Raw genomic sequence first — 22,832 nt, forward strand, 5'->3', positions numbered from 1 at the left:
ATAAAAGTGAGAAAAATGCTGTAAAATTTATTCATTTAACACAAATTTTAAGAATTACATTCAACTATTGACATTTATAAACCTGTTTTGATAGGATGATATATTTAATTCAAAATATTTTAAATTGTTTCGAATCAAATTTAGCTAAAAATCTGGATGAAAAAATGATTAATTTAGTGTTTAAATCGTTAATACGAATTTATTGATCATTAATCAATACTCTAAACGAAGTTTATGGACTGTCGTCATTAAATAACAGTTTATAATTTTATAGTCGAAGTATCTACAGCTTTTAACAGAGTTAACAAACATAAACTGAGTGAGTGTATCAAAAATTATTTTTAAATTTTTTTCAGGGAAATGGTGGAAGGAATTATGTAAACGCTTTGGCGAGTATAGACCTTCGCATGTCTTCTACGTATGGCATCTGGTAGCTGGCATTGTCATCAGTTGTAATGGATAAATTGGATTAATGGGATAAGGCAATGCAACACACGGGTGAGTTGCCAAGGAGAGGCTTTTAATGGGAAACTAGCTGCTATTTTGGTGCTACACACGTGAAGAATACCAGAAAGACAACGCGACAGCCCATTAGTTACGCGTGAACCCACCACCTACTATCAGTGTTCAGTGTTTTTTATACTCGGCCATTGATGGGCACACCTTGGCATCAGATTCATTCGTGTTTTTAAGAAGCTTTATTACTGCATATTCAAAAGAGGAAATAGCCTGTGGGGCACGTAGCAAAGGATACTTTACCATGTGAGATTCGTCGGGAGCTCGTAAGTGCATCCACATACCGTCAAAGACAATTACGTTGCTACAGAAGTAGAAGTGGGAAATTTGGAAATTAATTTTTGATACACCCACGTAGTTTCTTTCTCGTTAATATTTTTGACTTTTAATAATAATTAATTAAATTATACTTATTTAATCTTGATTTAATTAAAATTTAACTATAATTATTCTGTTAGTGGTTAACTCCAAACAATGTTTAGAAATGGCTTATACTTTCCAACGAGTTAACGCATGAACACACGTAAAGTTGGCACTGAAATTTACTTAAAAACAAAAAGAAATGAATGGAAAATTTATATTAAAAATTTATCTAAATATATTCGGTAAGTTAAGTTTTAATTGTAATTGTATTTTTTACAAAATATTTAATTATTTATTATTAAAATTTCAGTTAGTCCAGGGCTTTCCTCCTTATTTTATCTTAATCCAAATTTGTTTGAAGGAGATATTCTCGGAGTCAGAAGTTCGCCTAGACAAGTATATATATAATTAATTTATTTCTTCGACTAAATAATTGAAATCTATTTGTTAGCATGCATTATAATTATTATAATTTAATATAGAATCGAAATATTATGAGATATAGTACGTGGCCAATGGGTAGAATACCTTATCAGATCAAGTTTGGTGTCGGTAAGTGAATTAGTCTAGGGAAAAGTACCTAAAAATATTTAGGTATTTTGATTTATTAATTTACAATTATATATTTTACAGAATACGAACTTAGAAGTTTAATTTATACAACTTTATCGCATTATGAGAAATTAACTTGTATTAGGTTTGTACATAGAACGTACGAACGGGATTATGTGATGATTTACGAAGGAATAGGGTAAGTGCAATACAGTACTCTCTAACATTTTGAAAAGTATTAAAAAGCTTAATTTTGAAGGTATAAATGAGTTTTATAAAAAATTCTAAATGCTAATAACGAGTAAAATCTTGATTAAGTCCGACCCCACTCGAGGTAAGAAACGTGACCCTCTCTATCTCCCCACCCAGGTTATCTTTAGCCACCAAAATTTATTATTATCAATCCGCCTAATACACAAATCCTCCTGCAAAATTTCTGAAATTTTCGACAAAAGGCGCAAGAGTTATTAAGCTTCAAAGTGGGCGAAGAAATCATGCCCCCACACACTAGCATCCATGCATATCTCGTTGTTTCGAGGTCCCCGAGTTCAAAAATATTAAATTGTAAAAATCTATGCTTTGGCTCTCCTAAAGCATCACATACGAGGGGTGTTCAAAAAGTATCGGATCTTTATTTTTCCCGCGTAGACCAATGACGCGCGAGAGGCCTCCTTCGGTGGAGATGTGGACGGGACAGTCATGCGCAGTCCTGAATTTTTTCCCGCCCGCAGGAAGCGTCAGTCGTTGGCAGTTGGCCTATGAGTGAGGACGTGTAGTGAGCGCTCGTCAGATTCCATTAAGTTGGAAAATGAGTGAACATGAGCAGCGATATTGCATCAAATTTTGCCAAAAGCTTGGCAGACCCTCAACAAGTCGAAACATGAGACTGTCATTGAGCAAATGCGGACTTTGGTCGTGGTGGACCGTCGTATTATAGTCAGAGAACTTGCGAACGAGACAGGAGCACATCAGTGGACAGCGAACTGCCTGAACGCGGTTCGGTGTCCACTGATGTGCAACCATCTTTGAAGCGGTTGTACCATTCCTTTATCCGTGTGTTGCTCATGGCATCGTCCCCCGAAAGCCTGTTGAATCTTGCGAATGGTTTCCGCTTTGGTATCGCCAAGCTTTGGGCAAAATTTGATGCAATATCACTGCTCATGTTCAGTCATTTTCTAACTTAATGGAATCCGACGAGCGCTCACTACACGTCCTCACTCATAGGCCAACTGCCAACGACTGACGCTTCCTGCGGGCGGGAAAAAATTCAGGACTGCGCATGACTGTCCCCTCCACATCTCCACCGAAGGAGGCCTCTCGCGCGTCATCGGTCTACGCGGGAAAAATAAAGGTCCGATACTTTTGAACACCCCTCGTATATTTCTAGCAATACAAAGTTGGCATACAAAGCAATACGGGTTGAATAATTCAATGGATCAGTATGTCACCCATCATTACCATAACATACAGGCGGATTATTCGACGCAAGTTCAATGGGAATTCGTCATATTATTTAGGGATTGCGATGTGTGAAAGGGACATCTTTAAACTCATATATGATGTTATAATTAAGGGTTTATTTATATTTCTTAGTTGCTAATTATATAAAAGTGGGTCTTAATTCATCATATAGAAGGATTATTTAAAAATAATAATTTTAGTTAAAAATTTCTTTTCAGATGCCACTCCTACATTGGCAGAAAGGGAGGAAGACAGGTGCTATCATTAGGAAGAGGATGTAACCATTTTCCAATTGTCGTTCACGAGTTTGGTCACGTTGTCGGTTTGTATCACGAACATACAAGACCCGATCGTGACGATTATTTAATTATCCATTGGAATAATATTCAAAAAGGTATCTTTTTCAAATTGTTTCCTCTTTTTGGAACCCCTTTAGAAGCTCGTTATGCTTTCGGTGAAGCCCATAACGCGGCATCTGAGTGTTAAAACGAGACCTACCCCCGAAAATTCCTGGATGCCTAGTCTCGTAACAACACGGTGTTGGGAGAGCCATGTGTCACGAATTCCTTTAGTAAATGGTCTCAATGAATGATGTAGTACCACGTAATTCACATAACTCGAGACTAGACACCATGGAGATTTTCGACCCATTCGGGTCCCCACGGCGGTAAGCTGACAACTTAACCGCTCGGCCATCAGGTCGGCTTAAAAAGAAGGATTACTAATTGAGAAATTTTTCTGTATTATTTTCAGGTATGGAAACACAATTTAGTAAAAGGAATAATTCGGATTTCGATACGTCAGTAGAGTTTGATTACGAGTCCATAATGTTATACGGAGAGAAATTCTTCTCTAAAAATGGAATATCTAAAAGTATGGAAGCGAAAAATGGTACCAAATTGGAACCATTACAAAATAAATATGGATTAAGTGAACTCGACGTGGTTAAAATAAAAAAATTATATAATTGTGGCGAATAAAACTTTTATTCAAAATATTTTATTGAAAAATAAGATACACAGGGATAGATTTTAATAATATTGAATGTCATTATAAACATTCGATTTATTTTAAAATTAATTATTTAAAATATCTTTTATGTTCTTTTAAATCTTAATGCTAATTAAGAAATTTAAGAAATCTTAAATGGTATATTTAATTCTTTCTACAGAATAAACAACCCACATAAGCGCAACACAAAACAACTGAGAAAACCATCAAAAACAATGTGATATTCGTTAACCAAAATGCGAACAGATACAATACTTTGTTGCAATATTTAGCATCGCTGGTATCGTTGAATTCGGGTTTGTACGCTTTATATATCCAAACACAGCCTATGAAATAAAAATTATATATTTAAATCTTTCAACAGATGAATAATATATACGCTGGCTGCTATTGGCTGATTCGAATTCAAATGAGCCAATAGGGTCGGGATTAACGCTAAACCGTTTAATTTGAATTCAAATTAACCAATAAGGAAAAAAAAAAGCATAGATAATAACAAGTAATATTTATTAAATGTTAAAATTTTTAATGATTTATTAATAAAAATGATCATACCTGCAATAAACCAGCAAAATAAAAATGCATTAAGTATTTTATCTAAGTAAAAAACGTTAAATTCTTCATCATCCGTCTTTTTGAAGTTCTGAACTATATTTAATGTATTTTTTAAAATGCCAAATACTCCCCCAACAATGAGATATATCGGTATAAATTTCTCTGCTGAACATTGATTCAAGTGCAATGAGCCTATTTAAAAACATTTTAATGACAATTAATCGATATAAAATGTAAATAAATGTAAAATGCAATTAACTCACCAATTGCGATCATGGTAATGTGAACAATTATCCATATATCAAGAAAATATATCAGTTTCCCTTTAAAAAAAAAGTATTTAAAATTAAATATACAAACTTTTATAATAGCAATAATAATAATAATATAAATTAATACAAGAAACCAACCAGCTTTCTTTCGCGTGTCATTAAAAAGTTCAAAGAAAGAACCCCCGGATGATCCTATAAATTAAATATATTCAATAAATTATTAATAATTTTCTTTATGCTCAATGATAATTAATTAAAAATTAATTTAATTTTATACCTGATGCAGATGCTTGGAAATGCACTTGTTCATTCTAGAAATAATAATAAAGGAAATATTTTAAAAATTTAATTAATTACATAAATTCTATATATTCTGCGCTAGATACACTAAAAACACAGATGTTAACACGTAATTCAATAGGAATTTTAAAGGACATTCCTGAAATATAATGAAAAAATATAATACTGAATACAATTTTTTTTTTGTAAGAATTAAATATCTTAATTAAATTATACCAATTATACCTTTTAAAAGTTATTTAATTAAGAAAAAATCTCGGTTAATTTACTAATAAGAATAGCTAATTACACCCTTAAATTAGCCATTTTATCGTACTGTAATTTACATAGTGGCCACTCGATATAGCGAACAATATATAACGAATTCAATATAGTGTTCTCTATATCAAGGTTTCGCTGTATATAATTAAGTCTTCAAGGCGAAGCAGACCTTTGTTAAGGTAAGATAAACAAAATCTACCCATTTTACAGAATAATTAATGAAAAATTTGCTTAATTATACAAAGAAGATAAAGAAAACAAACCTTAGGAGCCATGTTGGTGTGGATGCTGTGTTGTGTTTGAGTCTACAACTGCAAAATGCCATCTCCGGGCAAACATTTTAATGGTAGGTAATAAAATATCAACGATTTTTTTTTTTATATTTTCCGTCATTGAAATATAGAATATATCGAATAGCTTATCCTTGAAGATGATGTATCTTAGTTATTTAGCATTGAAAAATTGTGAATACATTTTTAAAAATTAATTTCGAAATTTTATTTTCACACCTGTTAATTTATTAATATTTTAAATACAGGGTTTTTTTCCCTGTATGTATGGGTGTGTGTGAGGGGAGGAGGGCACGATTTTGTTCACTCGCTTTGAAGCTTGATAACACTTGTGCCTTTTGCCGAAAATTACTGAAATTTTTCAGTGAGGTTTGTGTATTAGGGGAAAATATTTCTAGAAAATTTCAGTAAAATCGGATCATTGGTTCGGGAGATATTAAGGGCGATAAACTTGCTATTGTGTTTCTTAAACATAAACATTTACTCCTCTTTTATGTACCAATAGGGAGGAAGGGGTCAAAACTGCATTGTATACATGTAGTGGCAAATTCTTTCCCGTTTAATTACCTGTGCGATAGTTTAACCCATGTAACAATACCTGTAACAATGCCTCGACCCCTTCCTCCCTGTTGTGTACAATTATGCGATCTTCCTTAAATTGTACACGTAATTAATGGACGACAGCTTAAGAAGTGTTCTAGAAGAATAATCAGTAAATGTTCAATGTAATATTCACGATAAATATCTTTTTTTCGGAGAATTGCAGGCACGCTAAAGAATGTTTATTTAAGCTTATTTATTTTTTTCTGAAAACAGTGTCCAGTTAATTATAGTTAAAAGCGAACCGGCAAGATTCAAGCTAGATAAAGACGTTTTTTTATACGTGAATAAAAGTAATAAACATAACTGAAATTGAAGTTTATTATATGACCCATCAGAAGCTCGAGTGCCAATATGGCGGATGACTCAGATTACTACGCTGGAAACATCTGTTGAGCTATATAGATCCTTTATATGGCGAAATAACTAGAAAACAGCTTATAAATTTTATTTTTTGGGGGGTTATTTATATGATTTAATTTATAAAAAGTTCGTATTTAACATACCCAAATCACCCGAGACGCCATATTTTCTACCAATGCGCCCAGGCGACGCGACGCGAAGCGTTTGAAGGATGAGCGATGATTTGTACTATTCTATTAGTATTTACTGTATAATTTAATAAATATTTATTTTATAAACAGGGAGATATTTATTTATTATCAAGATGACGTTTTAATATTTCATTTGATTTCCTGGGGGAAAAATACGCCTACAAAAGGTGAGTCATTTATACTTTTTTAATTTTATTTTATAACTATAAATACATTGACCCTTCCCTTCCTGTCGTGTACAACGATGTACTTTCCGTTTAAACTGTACACGTAATTAATGGAAGGAGCCTAACGCGTAAAAAGTCCTTTTATATTACACAAAAGTTCAAAAGAACGTTATAAAAGGGTTTTAACTTACGTATATAATGCTATAGCTTAACAAAGTTCAATAGGTTTAAATGTACAGTCAAACCTCGATATAGCGCCATTCGTAAAAGCGCTAGCAAATACTGGTGAGCGGATATTTCCCATAAATATTAAAGAAAGATCCTCAGCATCTGTCAATTAACTACGATTTTGCATTGTTATCAACCATTAGTTAGTTCTTATAGTTTGAGGTACTCCTATTTAGCGCCACACTCGACATAGTGTCAATTTCGGAGGCGACATTAGTTCTACACTCCTTTTTTTGGCCGTTACAAGATATTAAACAGTGCAGGCAGATGGGAGATGTATCAATTTTAAAGATTTTCTAATTGAAAAAACAATTACCCTTTGAAGTCTTTTGTCGTGTATTATGATATTCTATACATTTTCCTTTAAGAATCATATATCATTTACTAAGAAGAGAATATCGGTTATAAAATGATACGTCACTCAAAGCGAGTATTGGATATTGGATATCGTCTTGTGTTACGTTCTAGGAATGCAGGAAATAAAATATAATTATGTCTATTATAATATAAGGAAAAAAGAAAAGGAACTATATTGTTAATATCTTCTTTTTCTTCTTCGTCCCTGCTTTATCCCAAAGTTTAAGGGTCAACTGTAGTGATTAATTGTTACTCTCTCTCTTCCCCTTACAGGTCCATCAGTGGATGAGTGGATAAATCCAGTGAACACTGATGTTTGCCAACGAGCTGGCAGCGTGAAGTTTTTCTGGTTTTCTGCGCGTTAGTAACGCCTAAATAGGTACCATGAAAGGATTCCCTCTTGGCAGATCGCCCAAGTGTTCCATCAATTCAATCTCTTTCCTATCATATTTCTTATTTTGCCAACTCAATTTTTAGATAAGAAGGAGAACAAAGAGAAAAATCCTTTGTTCTCTTCTCTATTAAATGTTCTCATAAATTTTCTTTATTGATTCTCTTATCTCTTTTAGTATCATAATTCCATATAATCTCACTCTTATTAATTTAATATAATAGTCATTAATACAGGGTAATTCAAAGGCATCCATACATATGGAGTTGTGATGCAATTATGAGTCACAGAAAGTGAAAGAATATACAGTAAAACCTGTCAAAAACGGTAAAAATATTCAGTACCACGCGATTCCGGTTTACACAGGTTTTTCTGTACATACGAATACACGTTAACATCTCTGACGTTATGTATAAGCATCACAATAGGCTACATTCCTTTTGTTTTCTATGGACATTTTTGACGCCATGTATAAAGTTTTTAATTGTTAATTAATTTAAAGCATAAATTACCCTCCAAATAAGAACTAAACGTTCATTGGTTTGATAAAGAATAATATCAGCACCCAGTATGATATCGATCAATGTTTTACAGTAGCTGTAACAGAGCAATGAAGGTTACTCTGACCTATTAACCTTAACGTAACACAACATAGTCTATTATATTAATAGATTATGAAGTTTAAAGCTTCAAAATTCATTCAAAGAGCCTTAATGATTGAATAACTGAAGAATAAGTCAAGCGTGACACAATTGTTTATTATATATCAGGTGTGTATTTAATTGTTTTTTAATTTTAAGAGTGATGACAAATGTATGGCCTATGCAAGATTTATATAATTGCAACCGTGTTTAATACATAAACAATTAAAAAAGTATTTTTATTATGCAATAACAGGAAATAGCTTCATAAACCCGAAGCTTTTTTTCCTTTTTAATTCTGCTTAAAATATATTACATTTTTTTCAAAGAATAATATTTAGTTACAACTAGTGTTGCCACCTTTACAAAATCGCTGACCCGGACAGCAGGTCAGGTTTGTTCGAACAGAAGTTCCTGACGCATGCGCAATGCCATTTACAATGCGAAGAATAACGTGCATGCTGGTTCTAAATCTGTTACAGTTAGGGACTAGGGACTTGCGTAGGAGGAACATACAAGCAAAAATAAAAATAAATAAATAAATAAATAAAAAAAAGGTCGAGAGGCAGGTTGCGCGTCACACGTCAGCATAAACAGAGTAACATGGCGGAATGGCAGATGAGTTTCAGTGAGTGTAAGGTCTTTCGTTGTTCAAATGGTGTAAATTTATAACAATATTTGCAAGAACTTTGTTTCATCGCAATTTCACAATTTCTACGAAATTCCCGGACAAAATTAATAGTTCACCCGGACAGTGAGTCAATTCCCGGACTGTCCGGGTGAAAACCGGACGGGTGGTAACACTAGCTTACAACATTAATATAGGTTCTATTAGTATAATCAACCGCAAAACCTCCAGAAATAGTTATTAGTGGGGCCCCAAGAGCCAGCCGTAAATATAATCTATATTTCACGAAAATAAAAATTGAAATTAGTTTAATTATCATTCAACAGATGGCGATGCTTGTATTACACGTATACTAAGTACAATACAAAAGATGGCGTTTGTCAACAAGTATACAACTCTTGTAAGTAATAGAGGGAAAGTATGGTGATCGGTCAAAAAATGACTCCCCCTCCTGTTGTTTACATTTTTGGACTTAGGACACCTTGAAACGTCGAGAAATGCAAAGAAAATGGGGGGGGGGTAAATTTCTTTATGTATGGATATTAGTGTGTGTGTGTGTGGAGGGGAACGATTTTGTTCACCCAGTTTGAAGCTCAATAACTCCTGTGCTTTTTGTCGAAAATTTCTGAAATTTTGCAGGGAGGTACATATATTAAGAGATTGATGCTATTAAATTTTGGCGATTAAAGGTCGAAGGTGGGGAGATAATGGGGATCTTGTGTACCTCCAGTAGTGTCGTACTTGATGACGATTTTACTCGTTATCATCATTTACAATGTTTTATAAAACCCATCCCTACCCTCAAAATTAAGCTTTTTGCCGTTTTATAATAGTTAAAAATATATATATAGTTTTTAAAATAAAATATGATAACAGATGGAGCCACGATAATTTTAAATGTTGCCGGGAAAGTTGAGCAACTGGTTTATTTTTATTTGCACAGTTACAGTTTACAGAGAGACATATGTATATTGATGATATATATGTAGTAATCCCCATACATAATGTATAAAGATAATGAAAGATATAGGAGAAAATTGCACAGATCATTACACTGTACTGTGTCATACGATGCCATTTTAAATATAGTATTAACGTGTCCTGCACAATAAGTAAAATTGCAAGCATTTAGTTACACGTCACGTGCAAAAGAACTGCAAGTTGTGGATGACACGAATAGCTCGAACACTGGTTACACAACGTCACTATTTTAAATAATTATTACGTAGAAAAGTAGCTTAAAACTGCGTGAATTATAACAATTAGCACTTTCGAGTAATTGTATACAGATTTTACAGGTAAAAATTTTATATTACGTTAGTCTAATGACATATTTTTAAATTATAATTAGTAAAATAATTGTATTAATATGTTCATTTGAGCTTGTGTTGATTAATTTTAGTATTATTTTATGGTGTTTAGTAGAGAAAATATGCTCAGTTCTCACGAATTATTGCTTAATTAGATAATTTTATCGATCTGTGATATTGTTTGTACGGTATAATTGTACACTTTAACAGATGTTCTTTACATTTAATATCTAGCGGTAAGGTAAGTTAGAGCCTATCCTCTCTTCGGAATTTGGATATAAACTTATTAATTAAGCAGAAAAATATATTTTTAGCGCTAAAAACCTTTAATATTACACATATTAAACATAAGTGCATTATCTATGTAAATATTACGTATTTAAAATACAAAATTGCCTTACAGATGATGAAATCCTTCCTGTTCCTAGCTGTTTTGGGCTTACTTTTAGTCCTTCCCATTCAAGGTATGTTACACATAGAAGAATTTAAATATGATTAATGTTTTTAATTATATAAATACGTTTTTAAGGAGTAACAAACGAAGAAGCTTGGCCTCCTTGTTATCCTGAACAGTGCCATAATAACTGTATTGGTCAAGGGCACGTTAAAGGATTGTGCGAAGATCACATCAAGTTTGATGTCCTTTACAAAAGGTGTAATTGTTATGATAATTAGATGCTCATGGCCTTCAAGAATCGTGTAATTTGATGGTTATTAAATTTAAATTGTAAACATTAATGTTTTGTATTGTAATTTATTTGAAAGATAACAGATGGCAGCAGCGTCTATTTTGAAGAACTGTATAAAAAAATTTGGTCTGTTCGATTGGTTTGGACGAGAAAGAGCCGCAAAGGCTACAATCTCCATATTAAACTGTGAAAGAAGAAGAATTGGTTCGGACGTTCTTATGTAAATTTGACGTCATATTTTAGTATCTTTTATTGTAAAACTGACGTAATGTCAAATTGATGTAAAAATTTACACTATTATGATAAGTAGTGTCTTCAAGTTATGCACCGTCATTAGGAGCTCTTTGCTCATCAGGTATGTGTACATCAGAAACGGGAGGTGCTTTTGGTGTTTCTGGTACTTTGGCTCTTCCTAAATTAATTTTATTTGAATCAAATAAACAGACATAAACATAAAGGGATTTCGAAGTATCTGAGTTCGAATTAACGAGGATTTTCTGTATTGATAATATGAAAACTGGGATACAGCTTCGGGGGGGGTCGACCTATGCAGTGGCCAAAGCCAGAATCTGTATAACAGAATTTTAATTATAAAGCCTAGATATCAATTTAGGCAATTTTAAGGGCATAAAAGGAGGGGGAAATAATGTAAGAAACTACACGTATGTCGTGTCAGAAGAAGGGATAGGAGGTCCAAAAGGCTCTAGACCTGGCTAAGTGTCGCTCTCTACAGATTTGTATATTATAAATCACAATATAATATACTCTATTGTATTTTGTGGCAACACATTTATTTATTAATATTATCATCAAAATTTATGTATTTAGTACAGTACTATTGTACAAAGTCGACACGCTACGTTAACTTCTCTCACAAAATTTATTAATAAGAATGAAAAGAAAAAAAAATCATTATTAGCATTGTTGACTTCTATTATAGAAGGGAATATTTCATCATGTCGACTGAAAATTCCTTATCAGAAGAAATCGCCAATATTCCCGATAATCGGTGGGATAATTATTGCTGTTAAGGCTGTTTGTGACGTGGTTGTACGAAATAACCGCATGCACTGTACTGTACAGTATTTTAAATGGCGTATATACTAGTGGTTGATCATAATAATAAATACAATTGTACAAGGGATAAAAGATGTTATGGTGAAGCTTTCAACGTTTTTCCACTTATTGTTACGATACTTAGCCTCAAATAAAGGTAGTATTGTGATCCCGTGTGTGTTCGAAAGAACTTCTAAGATACCTTTTTTGAGTTTATACTTCAAGTGTGCCTATTAATATAATGTAATTCTGAAGTCTAAGAATGTACTTTTAAGAAGTTTTTCATAGGCATAAAAAATCACCAGATTCAAAAATCTGCCACAAAGTGTATTGAAATCTGAAGATAAATTACCAGATCTGGCAACGTGCCCCAATACCACTAGGTACGTAATGGCTAGAACACAAAATACTCATGCTCACAGGAGGAATTCAGCTCTATTCACACAATTATAGATATACTTTACATTATTTGGATAAAGACCGAATTTTAAGGAACCCATCAGTGATTGAGCGGATAAAGCCGCTGGACACTGGTAGTTGGTCGCGGGTTCCTGACTGGCCAACGGGATGATCACATGGAAATTTTCGGATTTTCTTCACGTTTGTAGCATCTAAATAGGGGCTAGTCTCCATAGAAACTGTCACTCACATATGGCGTTGAATATTATTGATTAATAATGAACTAATTTGCATATACCAGTTCTAAATTGTATACTACGATAAAAGGAATTCGATAAACTGAAATATCAAACTACATTTTTAAAAATTTTTTCACCTTAAGGGCATTTTTAGCAAGTCCAGGTATGGCCAAGCCCAGTATTGGACTGCCGGGTAGTGAGGGATTGGGGCCCGACATGTTTGGACGAACCACCCTCGAAAAATTCGTGGTATTTTTCGATCCGTTCGGATTTGATGCCGGACTTTTTTTTTTACTCTTTCCGGCTGTGGGCACTAAGAGGGCCTCTTTTTAGCAAGTCCATTATGAGTTCGGCCAAGCCCACAATGGTGTGCCAGGGACAGGGCATATCCGGATGGACCATCCTCCGAAAAATTCCTGGGATTTACCTTAACCGCTTGGCCGAACCCATAATGGGCTTGCTAAAAAGAGGACCTCATCGTGCTCACAGCCGGATAGAGTAAAAAAAACTACTACACAATTTGATCCGACATTTAGACTTGGCTAATCGGATATGTCGGGCCCCATCCCTCACCACCCGGCAGTCCCATTGTGGGCCTGGCCGAACCCATAATGGGCTGCAAAACAGGCCCTCTTAGTGCCCACAGGGCGGAAAGAGTAAAAAAAAAAAAAACTATACGTAGATCCCCCTTATTCAACTCCCATGAGCTACAATGTGCCACTGTTCTTTTACATATGAGACTAAATTTTAGATACTTTTTGTATCCTGATGGATCAATTTATTATACGAAGCTAGCAGGATACAAAGGAGTCTTCTAACGTCATTAGGACATTCCTAAGCATTACATTACTTGCTTAGAGTATTGTGATGGTCCTAATTGTATTTTAAAACAACGTCTCTGTACTTTATGTGTCATTCAATGTGAAAATGACATCCTGAAGTACGCGATGGACAGTTTGAGTAATAAAAAAATGCAATTGTTTTATTTATAATACTGTAAAATGCCCATAATACCACTTGGAAGACACGTTAATCTGAGTTAATAATGCTAAATCCCTTTACGGCTTCAACTAAAGATTTTAGTGGATTACAATCTGGGTTTTCTCTCTATTGCTTAAGATTAAGGTCTTATCTAAAGGTATTTAAAATTTAATTGGATTTAATGTTTAAAGATATAATATCATATTAAATTAAAAAATAATCCTATATAATTAGAATTTTAATGTAGTTGTTTACTATATTACAATAATACTCCCGTTTTTTACCACTCGTCGTAAAGCGAGACATCCATCTCTCGTAGATTAAATGTTATAAATTAAAATTGCTTTTCTATAAATACAATTAGGACGATCAGTCTAGATTTAGGGGTGGCGATTATAAAATACAGCACTTGAACATGGCATTCTACCAATAATAATAGAGAATTTATGCCTGACGTAAAGCGGGTACTCATACTTCTTCGGTTTATATATAAAATTTAACTTTAATACGTATATAATATTACACAAGTACATTAAATTAAAAAGTATAGCTTTATACATCGATATTTGGAGAAACAGAATATCGATTTATAAAGTAAACCTGTGAGAAATTGTGGTTCGATTTACGACAAACGAATTAAGTCGTAAGAGCGGGGAACTTGTTATGCATAAACTGTATTAGGCCTACATATTTTTTTCTTATAGATATTAAATGACTTACAACAAAGTACATAATGCTTCAGTTTATTAAAAATTATGATGAACAGAATATCGATTTATGACACCGAACGTATGAAGAATTAAGGTTCGATTTACGACGGCTCTCGTAAACGGTTCCCATATCGAATGTACCCTACATAATTATTGAATAATACATAACTTTCAGTATTATTTCGTAAGAAGAATAATATAAAATGTGTGCAGAATAATACATTAAATTAATGTGCAATAAAGTATATAGCAGTGTACAACTGTACTGCTGTGTAAATTCTGTTAAATAGTTAACAACCAGATGCTGTTTATTTATGAAAGTTTTACTACTCGACTAGGGCTTACGTGACTTTATTACATAAAAATAAACGTACAGACAAACAGATCAACTTACTTATTAAAAAATCCTACTGTTTTATCAAATTCACTTAAAATTCTTGCCTTAATATATACTTGACATAATTACATCACAAGGTTATATCTAAGCTGATAGTTTTATCAAGGGGCGAGTTCATTTTGTCAATAAACAATGAATGACACTTGTACAGAGGACAGTAATATAATGAAATTTATTCTTTATCACACATTTTAATATTAAAAAAAGCTACTAAACTACTGTATAGTATGTGATATTTGTAGTTTTAATTTGTGTGTTATCAACACACAGAGAAATAATTCCCAGTCATACCGATAGGTAGCACTAGAGTAGTCGATAAAGTAGATTATAGTGAAATGGCAGCAGAGACTACGGACGAGGTGAGTGATTTTGAAACAGAAATAACTCTTTAAATTACGTTTTTAACCTCTATTTAACGCGCTGTTTAATAATTAATTTACACGTCGATTCAGGAGGAAGAAGTGGAATCGATAAGAAGTGGGGTGGAAATAAAATTCGAAGAGAAAATTAGAGAAAATAGGAAAAAGATGAAGAAAGTAAGTGTTTTTTTGTTTTTTTTTATAAACCAGTTAAGGGGTTTAAATGCTAATTTATAAAACGTTTCCTGTATGTGACAGTTTAACTTTGGCTTACTCACTTTTAATTCTATTAATAGTATGAATGGTTGTAAGAAATTTGCAACAGTTGTTGGTTTATTTTCTTATTAAATTTATAAAAAATAAGCTTTAGAATGTATTCTAAATTCGAATTGTAACACAGGAGACGTCTATTAATTAAGGTGTAGAGTTTTTGAGCCAATTTTAATCTCCCTCGGTGTTGAACAGCGATGCACTTTTGCAAACTTTTCCCCCGTTTAATTACGTTTACTACAGTTCGTGGACCCCCTGGCATTAAAGAAACGACTTAGTTTCACCCCTTTCTGGGGTTATTTATCCCCTAAATCCACTAATACCACTAAGCAAATGACACCTTGATCCCTCCCCCTTTATTCTAATGTGTACAATACTCTTCGCCATCCTCTTCCCCCCTTAAACTGTATACGTAATTTAATACACGGCACCTGTAAAGGTACAAAATCATTTGTTTTTACCTGTAAAAAGTGAAGGTAAGTGTATGTCTTTCGAAACTGCGCTTCCTACGTAATTAATGCCTTACATCATCGTAAAAAAATTTAACGAATTATCATGCAATTTTAATAACTCGAATGTTGTTGTTCTCGAAATCATTAATTGCATTTCTAAAACGTGATATGAGGCCTGAAAAATTTAATATTAGCCCATGAACTCATGGCGTGTGTGTACTAAAACTGCACTTGTTTTCCTAGCCAAGCACCCACACACAGGTTATTATTCTTAATAATGACGTCAGATATAAATTGCGAAGGACTATTTTGAAACTATTTTATGTATTATTTACATTTTTATATTTATGTTTAGTTCGTTGTTCGTATTTTTAAGTCACCTCAAGGACATTTGTCAGGTGTCGCCGCGCTCCGTCGCGTCGAAACAGTTCTGATACAACAATTGTCTATTTACTAATTTAGAACGAAAGAATTCATTTCGAATTAGAAATTAAAATGTAATTTTTATAATATTTTGCAACTTTTACGCAAGTACATAAATAAATTTGCGAGTTTATATTAATTGAAACGACTTGACGCGGCCGTATCGCCTCGTCGCGTCGCATCGAGAATCGTTTACACGTCAAAATATAACAAATAAATGTAATATTTTATGCTATAACATTAAAAATGTATCCTTTTAATCTTAATTAGATAAGTGCAAATGTTTAAATAGTTATACGGTAATAAAGATAAAATTTATGACCGCGACGACTCGACGCGCGCGCCATTTTATCCTATCGTACAGTACGTAATGTACTAAAGATAGACGTTTTATCAATAAACTGCGGCTAACTTCCTCTTGACACAGTTTTCTATTGTTGTACGTTGCTAAATTATACATTAAAATAATAGTTTCATCCAGAAAAAGAAAATAAATACATACAAACTTGTAGATATTTGGCATAGGTAGAAGGCTAGCCCCTCGTCTTATGCCTCCAGGAAATTTAAAATGATAAAATAATGTAATCTTATGAAGCCCTTTTTACTATAAGTTCATATAATATGTAGCTGGTATCACGCGATTATACAAAGGGCCTTCGAGAGCTTGTCATAGGTACAGCGGACCCTTTTGCCTTTTACTATGAACAGCTGTAGGGAAGGATTTAATGCTATTTTTATTAACAGGAAATAAACTATAGAAGTGGGAATCACTACGGGCCCTTAAATTCTCTCGGATATTTAATATCCAATGCACTATAAACTGCAGTACACGGGTTATTTATAAAACTCGTAATAATTCCCTTATGTCAATAGAACTTTGATCATAACAATTGCCTTACAACAACAAATTCGCGATAACTCGTCTATATTTTTCGTAAAAACCTTTATTTTTCGGGCCCTCTGGGAATTTTTCTGTTGCTTTACATAATTCTAATCAATCGTTTAAGACGTAATATAACGTTTTTATAGATTTAAATCGAATACTTTTCCAGATTTCAGCATGCGAAAGCCGCATGTTTTCTTGTTGCATAAGTTTATTTTTCTTAACAGCCTAAAAATTGCGAAACACGCCAATTATTATTTAAAGTTATTTAATAAATATTTAAGAAATTAATAAATAACAAATTAATTAAAAGAAATAATAATAATAAATTCCAGAAAGAAGAAATGGAACTTCAACAACCCGAAACCTTTATAATTAAAAAGAAATTCCAAGCTCAAATCCCAAATAAGAACGGAAAGAAAAATGTAAAGTATGCTTCTTATGAATTTATATTATATATAATTAATAACATTTAATAATAAACATCTTCCATGTTTAACACGAAGATAGAGCTATTCCCTATACAGGTTTATGATGATATATTCGATTTATATAAACATAAATAGCCTAATTTTCATAGTAAATTGCCTTTAGTGGGGCTATTTATATAGACTTATTGATCAATGCAAATATGTAACCGTAGCAACAGGTGATAAATGTACGTAATGTAATGTAAAAAAAAAAAAAAATGGAGGTTTTTATTCCTCCTCTATGTATGGATGTTAGCGTGGGGGCGCGATTTTGTTCAAATTTGAAGCTTAATAACTCCTAGGCCTTTTGTCGAAAATTTATTAAATTTTGTAGGAAGTTTTGTATATTAGGGAGGTTGATGGTATTAAATTTTACCGGTTAAAGGTCATCGGGGTGAAGAGATAGAAGGGGAGAAATGTTCAAGACAGATTCGTGAGCTCTCAAGGCACGTGTCCCCTATTGTTTTTAGGGAACGTTACTCAACTACATTAATCTTACCCTAATTGGTATTAATGGGGGGTGCTGCAGCACCATAATCCCACCTTCGATACGCCTTGTACATATTAATCAAGGAGGATGCGAGATCAATGAAAATTTCGACCCTTCCATCGCCTTTATCAATTTGGGAAAATTTAGACAAATTTAGGGAAATTTGTGCGGTGTTGCACAGTTTAAAAATCGCGGTTTCTACAATTTTAAAGGCGAAATTAATGATTTTTATAATTTAAATCAGGAAGAAAAAGAAGAAACTAAACTTGTACAATGCGACGCCATCATTCCAGCCGAGGAACAACAGCTTAACACTTCCATGGCAATTGAGAAAAGTTGGATATTATCGAATAGGAAACTAAACTACGACACGTTAATTATACCAGGTAATTCGTTAGAAGTTTGTAATATTATTAATTAACAATAATAAGAAAAATAATCTAAATTTTAATTAAAAACAACAAGAAAGTATTTTAGGATTCTACGAGTTATTTTTTCCTCGAGGACGAAGACCAGATCCAGAATTGGATAAAGCTCACGAAATGATTAAACATATAAATACAACTTTCTTTAGCTGCGGTAAGTAAATTTTTTCTTAATTATAATTAATTCTAGACGTAAAAATGTTAAAATAATTAAAATTGTACGGAATATAATGCGTACTTTTTGACGTTTCCAACGTTAAACTTCGGGGGGGGGGTTGACCTAAGTTGGAGAGATTTTTCGTCATATAAGACGTACCCTTTTTTCAAAATGTCACCCTTAAAATCACCCTCTATCTTTGTACGTTGTAAAGCTTTATTAATTAATTAAACCAGAACTTCATATAAGACACAGGGTGCGCTTTATATGTCGCAAAGTACGAAATTTCAACACAAGTCGCTTTCTTTCTTAAAGTATTTATTCTAATTACATTTGCTTTCAGTTTTATGTATGGCAGTTTTAGTATATTTCATCATCATTCCGATTCTGATGATCATTTTTGGTGCGTAAGTTTACAATTTATTGTAGTGTTTCTTTAAATTTATGAAGCAAATTTACTCGTCTTGTGACCTCCTTTCAGGTACGATCTACTTAAAGGAATGCCCAGCACAGAAATATTTACCAGTTTTCCTGATAGTCGGGGGTATAACAATCATCATCAAGACCTTACTAGACGTTAGTTTCCGATTCGTAAAGAATAAGAAGAAAGAGAAGAAACGCTTTACACTCCCTCTCATAATTCTACAAATATTTTTGTTTTCTTGGTTTGTGACAGGTAAATTACAAAGGAATACAGTTTTTAAACGCTTTTATTTAGCATAATTGCTTTGTATTGTGTCCCCCGAATCTTGCAACCCCGACTCTTGCAACCCCGACTCTTGCAACCCGCAATCTTGAAACTCCGAATCTCCTTCTAATTAAAGAAGGCTGAAGCATTGAGGATCCATCCTAATCCGATGACAATGCAATTTAATGAATTAGGGGGGGTCCATCCCCACAATCAACCCCGAAACCCGACCGATAAACCACAAAATGTGCGCGCAGTGTAGTGATGTATATGTTCCGGTGACCTCACTCCACCACCACCCCCGAAATTTCAGAAACGTGACTAATAAAAGCGTTTTTTATATATTTTTTAATCTATTAAAACTACTTTTACGTTTATTTGTGTGTTAAGCACTATTAATTGTTGCAGGTTGTGTTTGGGTGTACCAAATGTATCCACCTGTTTACGATGATAATTCTGATTCACGATATTGTAATAGGAACTTATATTTATTTACATTTTGGACGATTAGTTCCATCTTCATTTTAGTGGCCCTGTACATATGTTTCCTGTGTCTCTTCACCGGAGTTCTGCTCGCTTGTCTGTACGTAACGGACAAAATCTATTCGTAATACCGAACTTTGTACAAATCGTAATTTATTTACTTGGACGGATTATCGTGTTGAAAGTGTGATATTTTTTACTACAAAAGTATTTATACATTCCTTTTTAAAGGGAAGTTTCTCGACGTAGCCATGTTTGTTGGAATTTTTTACGTATACATTAAAGAAACTGTTTTAAAAAATGTTTTCTGTATGAATGGGGTGGTACGGAGAAGGTGCGAACCCACGACAACAGGCTGACCAAGTGAAACTTTTCATGTTTTATCACGTTTATAATACATAAATAGTGGATAGTTTCTCAAAGAAAGTCCTCCCGGCAGATCGCCCACGCCGTATACAAACAAACAAGAAGAAACAGATCTTCAGTGTTAAGGGAAACGAACAGACAGCCAAAACGTGGAGTAAAAAGCAGTGGCGTGCCGTCATTGGAAGCGCCGCATCCACCTTCCAATAACCTTCCCTTGTATTTTCTAAAATATAAATTTTCATATTTTAACGTACTTTGAATTAATTAAAATTAATATTTTATTATAACTGCATTATGTATCTTATTACAAATTTCTATACTACATGTGAAAAAAACGATAAGATTGCTATTGTATATTCGAATGTCAGTGGCGGAATGGAAGCGCTTCCGAGACAGCTTTCACGGCGAGAATAACTGAATGGTGTAAAGCAGCCAGAGGGCATTGGCGCATGCGCTTTACAGAGCACCAACCTCAGCCGGTTTAGCTGGTGGAAGCTACACACGTGTAACGCTTCCAACGATTCTATTCCTTTGCCACTGGTAGGGCGCTATCTGACTAAGTCAATTGTTTAAGATTTAAAAAGTAAAGAGCAATGTTATTTTTATGTACGTTTTTTGCAAAGTTATATTTAATTACAGTATAATTAAAAGAGAATTATAATTATATTGACAGATTTTCAGGCATAAAATCTTTAGAATTTTTATCACTTTAGATGTTTTTCATAATATTAAAATTATTAACAATTTTTCCAAGCGTGTTTTAATTCTTTAAATTAAATCAAAACATTTCCCATAAAATTTACTTATCTAAATTACGTAGCGAATCGCAATATTTATATTCGTGTTAGGATTATATTGACAAGTAACTCTTAAACATAAAACATATTATAATTAATGTCGATGCGAACAAAGACGTACTAAAAGAATTATATGATTTAATATCATTAATTTTTACGGTACCATCTACCGGTGCGTCTGTTGAGCGCAGTTTTTTGACCACGAATCAAATTCATACATTGGCCAGGAACACTCGGTCGGAGGAAAAATTGTGGTCGCTAGCGTTGCTTTCGATAGAAAAAGCTTTCAAATACGTCGATGGAGTCGACGACCAGCGACTTTTATGATAAAGTGATTAACGACTTTGTGGAAAAAATCGCCGAATAGAGTTAGTTTATAAAAAATTAAAAAAACAAGTTTTTCTATCATTGTTTGTATTATATCAATTTGTATTATTTGTATTTTAGAATTAAAATACATAAATTGTTTATTTTTGTCATTTCCAATTTGTTTAAAACTTTTATGGAAATGTACCGGACAGGTCTGACCCGTCACGGAAGACGCGAAAAAACGGTTAATTTAGAGAAAAATTTATTAGTTTAAAAAAACGTAGGTAAAAGTCGTTTGTAGTCGGACACCCATTGTTTATATCAAACTGCCAGGCAGAAACCATAAATCGCGGAGGAAGTAGTCCTATGATCGGTGGAAGATCGAATTCGTCTTCGATTTTGACTTTTCTCACTCTCCAGGTAAGAGTCTCGTTACGTTTAGTAACCAGGGACCACCACTCGGAAAGCGTGATTGAGGGAGAACGACCAAAATGGATGAAAGAGAGAACTGAGATTATATCAATCTCCGACAATCGAGGACACCTGGCACTTGGTTAACGTTCCGAATAACCAAAACGCCGTGTGTCAACGCGCAAAAAAAAAAAAAAAAAAAAACACCTCGTCTATTGTGCCAATCTGTAACCCGTGCCACTTCGGACTTAGACCGTGTCCCCGACTCCAACGGACGAAGTCTCCCCGTGCCTTACAGACTTGTCAACGCCACTGTCCCGGGGCCACCTTCGATCGACCATCGAAGAACCACATTGACGCTCAGGACGTCCGAACGGCTGATTGTCCTAAAGCAAACTATTTTGTACATAGTGTATGTTTATTTTATGTTAAAATAAACGGTTTTTGTCAGATACTTGTCGTCTTTGTCTCCATTACCCATGTACGAATGGACCCTAGACTATTACTGACGCGCAATTAACTGATTGCCCCCGGAAGTCGGCTTCTTACAGAAACACAGCTTCCCTATCATCAAATGTCACGGCACGCCACTGGTAAAAAGGTGTAGAATCCACTCAGTGCTACAGAAAATCAAACTCCCGGAAAGTATGGATTACTTGCGAATTTGCCTAGTTTATTATTAAAAAACGAATTACAACGAAGGGATTACTAACATTTGGCATTCCTACAACGTTTTGTAAAGGAAATTGTACTATACTATTTATAATTGGTGAGTAAAGACGTAGACAACACACCTCAGATTCTCGGAGCCAAAAGCAGCGAGTCTTCTATCACTTATATAAAGTGTTATATTCAAATATACCTTAATGTTTAATTGGGTACTTTTGTGTAGTGTTATATAGTAGTCTATCCAGGAAATTA

At 33.6% G+C, this 22,832-nt stretch overlaps 3 protein-coding genes across 10 annotated transcripts; 2 read left to right on the top strand and 1 right to left on the bottom strand.

Annotated features, from left to right (window-relative positions):
* Positions 1-328: 328 nt before the first annotated feature.
* On the top strand, positions 329-3,874 carry LOC136981924 (astacin-like metalloprotease toxin 5). The gene is made up of 7 exons (XM_067278318.1): positions 329-782; positions 975-1,121; positions 1,190-1,275; positions 1,362-1,431; positions 1,513-1,630; positions 3,111-3,286; positions 3,646-3,874. Exons 2-7 carry the CDS (start codon positions 1,079-1,081, stop codon positions 3,870-3,872), a joined length of 720 nt encoding a protein of 239 aa, XP_067134419.1. The 5' UTR covers positions 329-782; positions 975-1,078; the 3' UTR covers positions 3,873-3,874.
* A 155-nt stretch (positions 3,875-4,029) lies between these two features.
* On the bottom strand, positions 4,030-6,740 carry LOC136981925 (transmembrane protein 272-like). 2 transcript variants are annotated; one of them, XM_067278319.1, is made up of 6 exons: positions 6,688-6,740; positions 5,008-5,041; positions 4,869-4,922; positions 4,722-4,781; positions 4,459-4,650; positions 4,030-4,229 (listed from the first exon to the last, which is right to left on the bottom strand). In XM_067278319.1, exons 1-6 carry the CDS (start codon positions 6,706-6,708, stop codon positions 4,048-4,050), a joined length of 543 nt encoding a protein of 180 aa, XP_067134420.1. In that variant the 5' UTR covers positions 6,709-6,740; the 3' UTR covers positions 4,030-4,047. The 2 variants fall into 2 exon arrangements, with proteins under 2 accessions (XP_067134420.1, XP_067134421.1); XM_067278320.1 differs by lacking the exon at positions 6,688-6,740 and adding an exon at positions 5,555-5,679.
* An 8,230-nt stretch (positions 6,741-14,970) lies between these two features.
* Positions 14,971-20,343, top strand: LOC136981926 (uncharacterized). Of its 7 annotated transcripts, none has more exons than XM_067278326.1 (8): positions 14,971-15,287; positions 15,381-15,464; positions 17,651-17,740; positions 18,520-18,661; positions 18,753-18,854; positions 19,201-19,260; positions 19,339-19,533; positions 19,954-20,343. In XM_067278326.1, exons 1-8 carry the CDS (start codon positions 15,264-15,266, stop codon positions 20,154-20,156), a joined length of 900 nt encoding a protein of 299 aa, XP_067134427.1. In that variant the 5' UTR covers positions 14,971-15,263; the 3' UTR covers positions 20,157-20,343. The 7 variants fall into 7 exon arrangements, 6 of the variants coding, with proteins under 6 accessions (XP_067134427.1, XP_067134428.1, XP_067134426.1 ...); XR_010881810.1 differs by having other exon boundaries at positions 14,972-15,287; positions 18,741-18,858; positions 19,954-20,089; XM_067278325.1 differs by having other exon boundaries at positions 14,978-15,287; positions 15,381-15,468; positions 17,658-17,740; positions 18,523-18,661; positions 18,741-18,854.
* The last annotated feature ends 2,489 nt before the right edge of the window (positions 20,344-22,832 follow it).

Source organism: Centruroides vittatus, unplaced genomic scaffold (assembly GCF_030686945.1).
Source record: "Centruroides vittatus isolate TY-2023 unplaced genomic scaffold, ASM3068694v2 contig_799, whole genome shotgun sequence".
NCBI classification, from domain to species: Eukaryota; Metazoa; Arthropoda; class Arachnida; order Scorpiones; family Buthidae; genus Centruroides; species Centruroides vittatus.

Coding starts and splice junctions, on each gene's coding strand:
- LOC136981924 (XM_067278318.1), top strand. CDS start 1,079: ATGAATGGAAAATTTATATTAAAAATTTATCTAAATATATTCG. Junction 1,276..1,361: donor TCAGAAGTTCGCCTAGACAA/GTATATATATAA, acceptor AATTTAATATAG/AATCGAAATATTATGAGATA. Junction 3,287..3,645: donor TTGGAATAATATTCAAAAAG/GTATCTTTTTCA, acceptor TATTATTTTCAG/GTATGGAAACACAATTTAGT.
- LOC136981925 (XM_067278319.1), bottom strand. CDS start 6,708: ATGGCGTCTCGGGTGATTTGG. Junction 4,923..5,007: donor TTTCCAAGCATCTGCATCAG/GTATAAAATTAA, acceptor TTTAATTTATAG/GATCATCCGGGGGTTCTTTC. Junction 4,230..4,458: donor ATTTTGCTGGTTTATTGCAG/GTATGATCATTT, acceptor TTTATTTCATAG/GCTGTGTTTGGATATATAAA.
- LOC136981926 (XM_067278321.1), top strand. CDS start 15,264: ATGGCAGCAGAGACTACGGACGAG. Junction 15,465..17,650: donor ATAGGAAAAAGATGAAGAAA/GTAAGTGTTTTT, acceptor AATAAATTCCAG/AAAGAAGAAATGGAACTTCA. Junction 19,534..19,953: donor GTTTTCTTGGTTTGTGACAG/GTAAATTACAAA, acceptor TAATTGTTGCAG/GTTGTGTTTGGGTGTACCAA.